The sequence below is a fragment of the Cynoglossus semilaevis genome, chromosome 5, assembly GCF_000523025.1.
Source record: "Cynoglossus semilaevis isolate Cse_v1.0 chromosome 5, Cse_v1.0, whole genome shotgun sequence".
Classification (NCBI taxonomy): Eukaryota; Metazoa; Chordata; class Actinopteri; order Pleuronectiformes; family Cynoglossidae; genus Cynoglossus; species Cynoglossus semilaevis.
The window spans coordinates 13339647-13352934 of record NC_024311.1 but is presented as its reverse complement, the minus strand read 5'-3'; the positions used below and the strand labels follow the sequence as shown (position 1 = coordinate 13352934).

General features: G+C 38.0%; 1 protein-coding gene across 3 annotated transcripts in view; it reads right to left on the bottom strand.

Annotated features, from left to right (window-relative positions):
- The window catches only part of immp1l (inner mitochondrial membrane peptidase subunit 1), a 52698-nt gene that overhangs the window by 27976 nt on the left and 11434 nt on the right, over positions 1-13288 (bottom strand). The window contains exons 5-6 of one of the 3 annotated variants that reach the window (XM_008310592.3): positions 12050-12160; positions 10880-10961 (exon numbers count right to left, since the gene is read on the bottom strand). The exons of the other annotated variants lie outside the window; for them this stretch is intronic. Coding sequence (XP_008308814.1) covers positions 10887-10961; positions 12050-12160 — 186 coding nt within the window. The 3' untranslated portion in view covers positions 10880-10886. Of the gene's footprint in view, positions 1-10879; positions 10962-12049; positions 12161-13288 lie in introns of those variants that run through there. 3 annotated transcript variants of the gene reach the window in all.

The window sequence follows — 13288 nt, the reverse complement described above, 5'->3', positions numbered from 1 at the left end:
GGTGTTTTCCTGTGCCTGAGGCTCGATCCACTCCTGCCATGGAGTTTTATCGAGAAATGTGACAAATTGTTCAGGTATCAAATGTCAATCCGATTAATCCTCGTTAATTAAGGTAAATCAATACTCAAAACGTGAAATACTAAATGTGACATAAAATATATATACACATATATTTTTATTGATATACACATATAGTATATATACTGTATGTGTATAAACAGTATATGTATGTGTAGATATGAGTATATCTATGTATATTTATATATATAAATATATACATATATACATTTATATATGTACATATACTGTATATAAATATATATACATCATATATAGAGAGAGTGAGCACAGCCAATGTATGAAGAGTAATGGTCTAAATAAATTTTGTTTGTTCGATTAATTTATTGATTATTGATTAATTACAACTAATCAGGAACTTTTTGGGGTAAAAACATGAAAAAAAACAGCAGTTCAAATTCAAAAGCCAAACAGACAGATTCCCTCCCACAGTTACAAGGATGTCAACAAAAGGACAAAGGTTTAATAAATCTGTCCGTGACATGTGCACGGCTCCTCGTTCACTTTTCCCTCTCTGCTTCACGTGTCTGACTCGTACTCTTGTCTCAGACACCTGCCTGAGAGAAGGATTTACTTGTATTACACACAGTACATTGAACCCGTCAGTCAGACGGCAGCGCAGCTGTCTGAGCGTCCGTTTGTGTCTGAGATTTTTGCATTCCTTCAGAAATGAGCCCTGCTCATCAAGCGCCGCAGACGCCCAGCTTTAAATGTCAGCGTGGGGACAAATGTTGTGACAAGCTGCTCCTTTAGTGACATGTCAAAAATGCCTCAAATGCATTTTAATTACCTCTACTGAATGACTAACGACGACTATTAAAGACAACATATTAAATTTATACCTCACTGATTCGTCTGTCAACACGGAGCTACTCTGTCATTGTGTCGTCTCTCACGCTGTCACGTTACTTTATTTTAGAACAAGCTTTTTTTAAACTCCTCCTCCTAGACTCCTGTAACTATTTCCAGGTCAAACTGAGGGATTTCTCAAGCACTCCCATAGTCTTTGCTCTCCAACTTTTCCAGGACCCTACAGCCAAGATGTCTTATTGTCTCCACACACATGGCTATAACTACGAATCACTGTTAATCAATCGACAGCTGTCCTTCATGATTCACTGATCAGATGAAGTTTTGTCACGTTTTTTAATTTGAGCTTTGGAGCTTTTTTTGTTGTTGCTGTTATAAAAACCTGTATTTTCAATATTATATTTGAGCTTTGGAACTTTTTTTGTTGTTGCTATTTTTAGTTATAAAAACCTGTATTTTCAATATTATTTACATGATTTTCAAGGATTTCTACATTCAGGACTAATACATTCAGCTAAGAGTTCAGAAATTTTAGAAAGACCATTACTTTTAAATTCACATCAATGTTCTGGCTTTCTAGCATTCATTCTAATTTTTTATATTTACATTAATTACATTACACTGTAAAAACACTAGTACGATGCTTTTATTCACATCTTCAACTTAGTTTTGGATTAATATTTCTTTATTTGTACTTTTGTTTAAAGGATCTTTATTAAATTGTTATTTTTCTTTCTTTTCGACTAACCTTCAACCTCATTCTGGCTACACTTCTTTGTCCTGTTTATTACATGAAAAAAATATTGCAAAAATATAAGATGTTTTGTACTCCGTCTGAGCGGAACTGTCCAGAAGTTCATTTTTCCACACTTAAGACTGAAAATGATCTAACAGGGGAGGGGATGGGGGCAGTGGGCTCTGCGGAGAGCCAGAGTATTTTCTTCGCAGTGATGTTGTGCTGACATGAAGCCTGTTTTGCTGCCCTCTCTCTCTGGAAAGCCTCTGTCCACAGGGACCTCATTTCATACGGGGCCAGGGGACCCCTATTCATCTCCTCCCAAATGGGATGGCATCCTCCAGGGGAGAGGGGTGACACAGTCTGTGCCAAGGCGACAGGGAAGTCCTTCTAACTGATAATAGCAGTCGACGGGGGGAACAACCTCAGCAGGCAGCGAGCCAGACAACTGTCAATCACGGCCTCCCTCCACTCGGCCTTTCTTTCCTTATTTATTTGTTTACTGTGCTGTATTCCTGCCTCTCCTCTCGGTGCAGCTCATTTTATTCCACACCGTGGTATTTCCGTGTGTTTAATAGGCACGAGGAGGACAGTTCATCTAACTACTGATCATTTATTTCTTCATTGGATGACGAGAGCGTCATATGTACTTTTTAGCTAATGAGCAAATGCGACAATAATAATTATACGTGTGTGCAATTGCATTATATAAATTAATGACTAAATAAAATGTATTTTCTCGCCAATTAGTTTCATTGTATAATTATATTTGTTCAACTATAAACAGAATGCAATTGTGGAAAATTAGAAAAACAAAACTGGATGAAATTCTTGGACCCTGGGATTGAACCCCTAACCCATGAAGTGAAAGGCAGCCATGTCCCCCTGGTTATCACAGTTTCTCCAGCTGCTTTGTGATATTAGTCACCAGACTGTCTTAGGTGGACAAAATCTAGTACACGACAGAATCTAGTACACGTCTTAGGTGGACAGAATTTAGTACACGACAGAATCTGGTACACGACAGAATCTAGTACACGACAGAATCTGGTACACGACAGAATCTAGTACACGACAGAATCTAGTACACAACAGAATCTAGTACACGACAGAACCTGATACACGACAGAATCTCACCACGACTTCACAATCCCATCACCGTAGTGTTCCTGGAAAAGAAGGAATTTTGTTCCACTCTGAATTACCATGGTTACCACTGACACGTAACACACATGTACGCAGAATTCTGATTTCTGTAGATGTCAGTATTTGTACCAACTAGCCTGTACTAAGTAGCTTAGTATAAATACACATACTCTTAATACCCTAATTCCGAGGCTAGCCTTTGGGCTAATAGCTATTGTTTTGTGCTATGTTTTTACTACAAATGGTGTATTAATGAGACAGTCCATCACAGATGTCTCTGCGTGACGACTGCCCCAAGGCATTTTCGCTGTACGTGTTATGAATGTGCGTGCCGGAGCCGACTGCATGTGTGTACCCAAGAAAAACAGTGATTCATGGGAATTTCTACGTCTTGTTCTAAACGAATATGATTTCCAGTTTTTTTTTTCATGACGCACACAGCAGCTGTAAATACACAGACGAGAGACGAGAATAACGTCACATGCACGTGAAGACGCAGGAAGTGTGTGTCATACATGTTAGCACGGGGTCATTTCTGTAGCATTCACTTTGTTTAACTGTAGGGCAGCCATGATAACATTAGAAAATGTGAAAGTTGAGGAACAACCTGACAAATACATGTTCTCTAAAATGATGAATCTTAAATGAACAAGTTCTGGGATCAATACTTCAAGTCATTACTTCGTTTTACTGTACAATCCATTGTAGAGAAAAGGCAGAAGTATAATCACAATACAAACCAATTATATAATTTGGACAAGTTTGGAGGGCCGGATTAAAAAACTGAACCATGCCTGATCTAGGTTGTTAATACAACCTTACATTTTATGTCCACAACCTTGTGGCAAAAAAAAAAAAAAAAAAAAGTACTGGTTTGAGAGTTAATGTTTGTACCAACAACTTCCGAGGCTGAGTTACAGACATGAAACCTTTAAATATTTGTATAACGTTATGACAATTAGGTATTTTTATAGAAATGTCTGATATTAATTTTTTGATAACATCTGATATGACGATAACTGTCTAAACAAGTTATGACAATAGAAATGTCTGATATAGATTTTTTGACAATATTTCATATGACGATAACTGTCTAAACACTGGATTTCCGATTACACTTTTAATTACATTTACATTTAATGATTGGCAGATATTATTGGTCATTCCTAATTTTTTACATTATATAAAACGTATTTTGCTTCTCTTTAAAGACTTTTTTGTATCAATTTTCCATAAACGGAAAAATCAGTGTCTGTTTGAATTGTCATGTCCCATGTCCCTATGGTTGGCTGCTACTTCCTGCGTTTCTCTTTTAAAGCAGGTATATGTGTAGGATCTAAAGGTCGGAGTGTAATGTGTTGCTGTGATTGTTATTGCAATATTCCATGTAGAAACGAACAAACAATACATGTTCCTTTATGCTTGCGTGACGTGACACGGGCCCCTGAATAATCCCCTCATGTCGGACTGTCCACTTCTCTTTGAAGCAAGCATTTTACATTTGCAAGTCTTCGTGTTTGCGTGTGTGTTTCTGAACCAGCTGTATGTATAGCAGCTACTTGCGTGTCTAAGAGAGGTATGGTATAAAAAGAAACCCCAAAACTCATAAAATATGTAATACAGCCCATCTTGCAGATTTTCCGATTGGAAACATAGGCACAAATATATTCTGAACATGCAGCCACATCACTGTTACGCTATTACATTATTTTGAGTTTCAGATCCAGAAATTATCCTGTAGATTGAGTGATTCTTTAACATAGTGTATGATGTATGGGTGTGTAATGCATTTAATTAAGTCTACCTTTAGTGTGAAGACATGTTATTAGCATACATTATTATGAAATAAAAGGATTAGCATACCTGCTAATGACTCGCAAGTAGCTATTTGTGCTTTTGGTGGAGCAAAAAGCCCCATTTACAAAGGGTTCTGAATGTACTTAAAGTACTCACATTAGCAAAGTATTACTGAAATTTATTACATAAGCAGTATTGACTAATGTTTTCTAAAAAGTGGCTACCTATGAGCAGTAACATGAAGGAATGCTAGCCCAAAAAGTTCAAAATTAGAAGCAATTAGAAGTAAAATAAAAAAGATGTTGCCTTAACTACAGGGAATAAATAAATGTAAAAAATGTGCAGAAAATCGTGACCTTATACTTAAAGTCAGAATTTAAGTTGGTTGCTAATAGCTAAACATTTAATTTGTTAGCTGAGAAGCTCAATATTAGCCAAAAGATTAAGAGTAAAATATTTTAAAAAAATAGGTAATACCAACAGAAAAGTAAAACCAAATTACAGCACATTTAACAAATACAACTTAAAATTAAGAAACTGATTTAGAAATGACAAATTAAAAGAAAAAAGGGAAAAAGGTGAATAGTAAAATGTGGAGTTCACAGACAATAGCTTTTTTAGCTAACATGCCAGAAAGATAGACAATCAACCCAAATCATTAGTACTATTATAGAAGTTGTTGCTACATACAGTGTAGCAAAATCCTAAAAGACTATTTGATAAAAATCTAACAGATAAGGTGGGTTTTCACAGGGAGGTTATATGACCTAGCTGTTTCAATAGCTGAGATAAATCTAAATGTTAACAATAATTTCAATTAAATGTTTAGCCAAATATATATTATCAGAAAATACAACAGAAGAAACAAAGTGAGGTTGTTGAAAAAAAAAGTTTACATCCCAAAGTTTTATAACTCCTATTAACACACATCCAAAGATCCAACGATTATGTAAAATCTAGAAAAATCAAAGCCCTTGTTAAAACGTAATATCGTCGCTGCTCCATACTTTCAAGTCCATCCATTTAATGAAACAACAACCAAAACACAAACAAAACTCTGCTGGCTCCAGACACGCACATCCAGGGCTGACAGTCTAATTAGTTTGAAAAGTAATTGCCTAAAATGATGAGTGCATGAGTTGGGCCACTCTTCTCTGTGACCTCCGAATTGGAAATATAATTGCCGTGGACAGTAATTGGCCGTCGGAAGACTGTTGGTTATTGTAGTCGGTGGTGGACGCCGGCGTCATTACCAAGACTGGAATGAGATTCAGCTAACAGTATGAACTACAGTGACCTCAGAGGAGCACAAACACACAGACACGCAAAGCTCTTCTTCACCGGGATGCTTTCTCATCAGTACCAAGTACCATTAGCTGCTCTGGGGATATTTTTTTTCCCTTCACATTTGCCACTTTCTTTTCTACTGTAGGGGCAGTAAACTGATGGCATGAGAAATGTTCATGAAATACATGATAACCATTCAAACTGCTCTTAAAAAGAAATAGTTCATCATTATGTTTAGGTGGAAAATGTCCAGATAGATAGATCGGAGTGAGAGTTGAAATTAAAGCAAACAGCAGAGGCCTCTAGCCAAACAGTTGGTTAGCCAAAATGCTAAGATATCGCGAGATATGTGCAGGACAAAAAAAAGAAAGTTAGTCAACATCGCTGGAAAAAAATCCAAGGAATAATTGTTACCAAAGAAGTAGTCAAAAGTTAGCAAAAAGACAATAAAAAATAGAAGAAAATTGCTAAAATTAATTAATTTAATTAATTAAAAAATCAAACATAAATAACCAAAGAATGTCAAAATATATACATTTTGGATAGTGCATAAAATATATTAGCTGCTATTTAGCCAAAGGTAAACAGTATCTCATATCTGTATGTTAATTAGCACTCTTGACTTTTATATTTCAGCTACCTAACTAAAGCTAACGTCTAAGAATGGTGACTGCTGTTAATCTAAGAAAAAGAATTAGGATTAAATAAAGAAACACAATCCAACAATAAGAGGCATTAGTCGATTACACTGTGGCTAAACACACATCAGTATCTCTTGGATAGCATTACAGCACTACAATAATACTACAGTAGCACTACAGTACATTACAGCCACACATGTGTTACCGTCTCTGCTGTTGCCCCTGTGTGCATGCTGTCACTGTTATTGCCCAGATCAGTGTGTGTCTGTTTATGTTTGTGCTGTGAGAGTTTCCTTTGCTAAATTGTGTGGAAGCCGATCAGGCCCCATCAGTAAACCAGGCAGAAAGAGCCACGTATCCCCCTGCAGGATCCAGGACACGCCAGAGGGACCACACACACTAACACACACACACACACACTCACGTGGACTCTACCTTCTTTCTGTGACTCACAGGGACGGGCTGACTAATTGACAGACCATCAGAGAAGATCTGTCATGATCAAATGTCAAATGACAAATGACAAAGACATGAACGGCACTACAGCTCAGTCGTACACGTCATAGTGGACATTTTAGTATTTTAAAGCAAAGCAAAAGCAGACAGTAGTTGAACAGAACATGACATCTCTCAAGTTTTAAGTCACGTTGTTATAAAAGAAAATGCTATGGTAAGCTACAGAAAACAGTTTTTCCTCATTAAATCCTTCTACTGATACAGTAAGTAGCCAGAAAACAGTGACATCACAATTAAAAAAAATCTAAAAGGTACCATAAAATAGGCTAACGATTGTCGTACAGTTGTTCATACCATAAATATATTTGGTCCAATGACAATTGAGGGTAAGATAAAGAATAAAGTTTTGTCACAAATGGCAGATTTAGTCTAATAAGTGTTGGAAAATTTCATAAAAACTGCAAAAAAAAAACAATTTTTATATGAGCAAAAAATAAAATGAAATAAAATAGAAATGTCTTAAAATAATGTCAGGTGATGATGAAAAAAAACTATGACGTGAAGTGAGGAGATGTAGGTCAGGTCTGGCACAATAAGGCTTCCTTCCTCCCTCCTTTCCTCTCTCCTTTCCTCTCTCCTACCATTAAGGCTCCCACCGCACCACTGTTTGCCCGAGGACAGAGCTCTCTGAGTTTTCCATTAGGACTCTGACTGAGTGAACTGTATGTACAGAGGAGGCCCCATCACTCCCTACACTCACACACGTTATCACACACACACACACACACCATTAAGGCAAAGAGCACTAATACTAATGGAACGGCTACAGCACTGATGTTAAAGATATGGCCTGGGGCAGAACCAGGCTCAACTGCAGGTTTTGGTCGGTCCAAAAGGACATTTTTCAAAGGCTGCCTTTAAATGGTATCCAGTAACAGACTAAAAATAGCAAAAACTGAAACTAAGGATAGTAATAATTAAGTAATAATCAAGTGAGAAAGTTACAAACAAACATTGTACGTTACCTAAAATATCAAAATCACTAGACAGTAGCGTAAATAATAGCTAGCAGTTAAAATACAGCAAACAATACAATATAAATTTACAAAATAAGTGAAAACGTAAAGCTACAGCTAAAGTCTGAATATAATAACCCAAATAAAAGTTACAAAAGAGACAGCTGAAAGTAAACATAAAAGTCAGCATGAAATAGCTAAATAGCTTTAATGTTAGCCAAACTAAAACTAAAACGCTGCATTAATTATCGTTAACAAGTATCTATATGTAGACCAACAGAAAAAAAAAAGCTTTCCTCAAAACATCTTTTGTACAAATGTGTCCCAGTGACGAGACCTTCGGAGCTAAAACGTCTGGAACGTTCTTTTTTCGGCGTTTCAAGCTGAAGTAACTTTAATGAATTGAAGAAAAGAAAAGTTCTGCCGTGTGAAGAATCTCGGTGGGATTCCTCTTCCCTCCACACACTCTTTGATAAGTGGACTGTGAGTATCGACAGCCTGGTGTGTTTGTGATCATCACAGCACACTGACAGTAGGGAGCTCGATGAGCGACCCGCCCAGCCTCCAGTACCATCTGTCTGCTGTGGATCTGTGGAGACGTGGGAGCCTCCAGGGCTGGATCAGAGCAGCGCTGGAGGAACTGGATCTGGACCTAATTGAAGCGGTGCATTGGTGTCTACCACACACACACACACTCTCACACAGTGATCAAATGAGACTGTGATGTCTTAATTAAGAAGTACTAACAAGCTTGATTAAAAGCGGAGAATGAAAGGATCCGTCAATGAAAAGACTAATTCCCTCATCAGCTAACAGCAGCAGTGATGGAGGAGAGAAGGAGGGAGTGGAGGAGGAATTAGAATGAAAGAACAGAAATGTGAAAAGTGAAGAGAAAGAAAAATCATGTTGAATTAAGGCTTTTGAATGGTCGATTCTAACCATAAACCAGGGGGTGTCAAACATGCGGCACCTGGACCAAAACCGGTCCGCTTGGGGTTTCAATCAGGCCTGATTGTTGAATTTTAAAAATAAAATGATACACTCATCACTTTCCACCTCCTTTCAGGTGGTACAGCTCCAGGTGTGGAGTGACATTTGTATTTCAGTCTGAAGTTGTTGCTACATATGGATCGACCTTTTGTTTCTACCAGTTTTGGCTACATTTTCAGCCTAACTTATAAATTAATTTATTTTTAACACATTTTGAATTTGAAACATTTTTTAAAAAACTAAAAAAACAGACAATTTTCAAAATTCAATCCAAATTCCATCAGGTTAATGGGCTTTAAACACCTGTACAAACTCTGTGTGACGATACACTGCCCCACCGCTCCCACTGTGGGGCAGTGTATGTTTGAAGGGACATGACAAGAATTGAATGTCAACATTTCAGCCTTACACTGGCAGCATGTTGACACACAGCAGATGAATATTTAAACCTTGAGAAACAAAGATCTGCTTGAAGCAGAATCATTCATATTTCCAACACACACACATACATACACACACACACAACAGCATCCCTTCCAGCAGGCAGAATTACACTCAGGCAGATAATCCAGTGTCACAGAGAACGTCATCTTTGGCCCTCTGGCCTCTTCCAGACAGAGGCAGCAGCTGGACTGGGACCCACGGCTGCCTGGAACCCACTCCCCCTGGGGAACTGGACACAGAGGACTCCCTCTCTGCCCTGGAGAAGGACCATCTGAGTTCCTCAGCTTAGGATGTAAATGTACTGATATCTCTGTGGCTAAGAAGGTCTGAGCTGTGAGCTTCAGAGACACGCACCTGTGTGGCAGTTCCCAGTCTGAGTTTATCAGTCTGTTCTGGGCCAGACGAGAACTTTAATCAACTTTAAATCCTTGACTGATTATCTTGGCAATTATCTTTTATTATTATTACTATTTTTAACTGTTGCTGGGTAGAATTTTTTTTATCATTATTATTTTTATTTTACACAAATCCTAGCGAAAATTTTGAGTGGGGTTGTAAATATTTGCTGTTTTTCAAATGTACTTAGTAATCTTAACTTTTTTCATAATTTTTTTTACACAAATCCTAGCGATTTAGATAATATAATATATATTTAGATTAACTTTTATCTACAACTAAATTAATTGGCCATTAAATATAAATATAATTAATTTTTCAAAAACTGTTTTACAAAATCAATATTTACCCTAACATTAAAACCAGATTGAAACCCTTTCTCCTCAGGTACTACTGACCTTTTTCTTTCACTAAATGTGATTTCATTACAGTGTAAGTTGTGCAATCTGTGATTCAACCATACGATTTCTTTGAATAAATCACTCCAAAAAAATCAGGCCCCACATTTTATACCAGTGTGTGACACATGCGAACACAACACTTAGTATTTCAGACGTGAACGAGGCCAGTTTTGTTTTTTTTTCAAATGCTCTACCAGCGTAATGAAATTTTTAACATTAAAATAGCTTTTGTTCTGCCGTTATACCAGCAGGCGTCATAATGACATCAATAACAATGTTTAGAGAAGATGAGATTTTTTTTTTGGGCTGAAGTCATATTTTGCAGAGTCAGGGCAGTGTTCAAAGACTTGGTCCAACAACAAGATCTAGAATATGGGACTTTTTAATTCTTTAGTTTACGTACCAAAGACTTGGTCCAACAAGATGTAGAATATGGGACTTTTTAATTCCTTAGTTTACGTAATGGCCGGAGAAATCCTTTTTTTATGGCCGGAGAAATGCTTTTTTCCTCTTATAAATTATGCACAACTTAAATAATAACCTTTTAAGTCAGAGTATTAATCCTGAACTGAATTGATTGAAAACTGGACACTATAAACAAATTAACTGTACATAAATATCATCCTGAACTGAAATGATTGAAAACTGGACACTATAAACAAAGTAAAAAAATAAATTTAAAAAAATCTCAGTCTTTTTCAGTTTTAATGATCCTTCCAGTTGGGCTTTCATTGAGACTCCCAAAATTATTTGGTGGCCAGAGCTGCAGAAGGACAAAACACATGAAGAAACCATGGGTTAAAACACGGACACGCCCCTAAACAAAGTAATTCACCCATTTTTATACCACTGCTCAGACACAGTCGCCAAAAAGGTTTTGACTAATGCATTTAGAAGACTTGTTATTCCATCAACTGTTGTAACGGGGCCCCCCAGTGGAGTGCTGCTGTCCAATCACATGGACAGAAGGTTAGATGACCTGTTTCCAGGGTCATGCTCGCTATGACATCCCGTGACATGACAACACAGCAGAATGGAAAGCTACACAATATGTTGTCCAGGCTTTGGTCAATCAGACACACTCACTTTGAACTTCCAACTGACTCATATCTCCGCATTGTGTAGAGATGAGTCAGAAAATGGACATACTGGACTGATTTAAATATAAATAGATGGAAAAAAAGAAAGAAAGCAGTGAATGAAAACGGTTTTTGGGGGGAAAAGTCTGTTTGCTTTTGTGCGGTATCTTTTAGTGTATTTAAAAAAACATTTCACACATTTGATAAAATGGTACAATTATTGGGTTAAAAATCCTCTTTAATTACAGTTTAGATTTTTATGGAACTACTGTCTGCAGCAGCGACTGTTCCAGCAAAGCATAGATCTTAGTGTTTAGCTGTCAGATTAAAGGCTAATGGATTCTTGTTTTGCTGTTAGCAAGCAAGCTGAAAAGATTCTGATGTTCTCATGCCCGGACAAATCAACGTATCAATGTTGTAATAAGAACAACATACTTATTTCACGATGGGGAAAAAAAATTATAAACTGGTTCTTGAGTTTTGCAGAACATGAAATATATTCCCATTCCCTAATCCCACTGTGTCCCACATGCTGTTCACTCACTCGTAAATCAGCAATCGTAATGGGATTCAGTCGACAAATACGCCATAAAACCATTATTAAAATGAAACGTTTTGGTCACTGAAGTTCTACATAGTACAGTATGTTTCAACAGCGGTGTTGCTCGCTGATTTTTAATGGCTCTATGTTTGCCAGGAAGCATCATAGTTTAGCTTCAGAGACTACAACAACCCTACTGCACTCACATACACTGAGAGACGGCCTTGTTACCTTTAAACAAACACGCCCACGGATGAGGGCGTAGGGGATTGGTCCATAGTTCCGCGAGTCAGTGGAATTCCTAAGGTTATCCCCTTCCAGCCATATGTGGCCTTTTGGAACCTGAATACATTACACAGACACACAGTGAGCGTTATGACGGTTTTACCAACAGAATGTATGTGAGATACGGATGTTGCCTTCTATGTGTTCTATCTGTGTGTGTGTGTGAGTGAGAGAGAGAGCGCGAGAGAGAGATCAAGTTTACCCCTAAACTCAGACATATCAATTCTTTGTCAATCTTACTTTTTGACCTCGTGCTGTGACGAAGACTAAAGCAATCGGAAAACAAACTGTTCTGGTTTAAATACCACTCACAACCCAGACTCATGAACGCTGATTACTTCACAACTGTTCGTTCTATATATTTTTAAAATTGTATTTGATACACTTTTTTGTATGTGTCTGTAGGGTCTCAGTCAATAGGCAACTGGGCTGGCTTAGTTTCTAGATGTTTCACTTCATCTCATCTGAACTGAAGAAGGAGCCAGTCTTGTTGCCTATTTCTAACACCTCTTCAGACTGCATAATAAAAAAATCAAAAAAACAAATGCTCCAAATTTACAATATTACTCCAGTCTCACTCTTAATTAGTGACCTTTCGGTGATAACATACCATAATCCCACTCCCTATCCTCAAAGAATTGCCCCCGCACGTCCTGCCCGCCCGCCCACGCCGCCCATCCCTTCCAATCTTAACGTCAACCTGCCTTTCCCTCTCTGACCCTGTACGGTCTTAGGAGAGGGGGGTCATGGGTAACGGGCAGTGTTGGGGAGGATTTAGAAGAACTTCAAACAGGGTCATTAGGCTGTTCTCTGAGACCGGTGCCCCTCCTACCCAGAGAGGGGCAGGACTACAGAGGCGTTCTGAGATAGATGGGCAAAGAAAGAGAGAGAGAGAGAGAGAGAATAGAAGAGGGTGAGGGGGAGCGGGAGGGGGAGGCTAAGCTGCGGCTAGCAGCAGCGACCAAGGGTCTCCACCACGGTCAGTCCTGCCAGTGGGGCAGTCAGCCGAGCGAGCGCTAATTCACAGTGACACCAATTATGATTAATCTCATCACTTTAGAAGAGTAGGCTTGTCAAGGCCCTAATTAAGTGTGCTGTCCCCCCTATATGTGCAGACAGGATCAACAGCACATTATATTGTCATAATGGGCATCACAATCCACGAGTCTATTTTAGTGGGTTTTT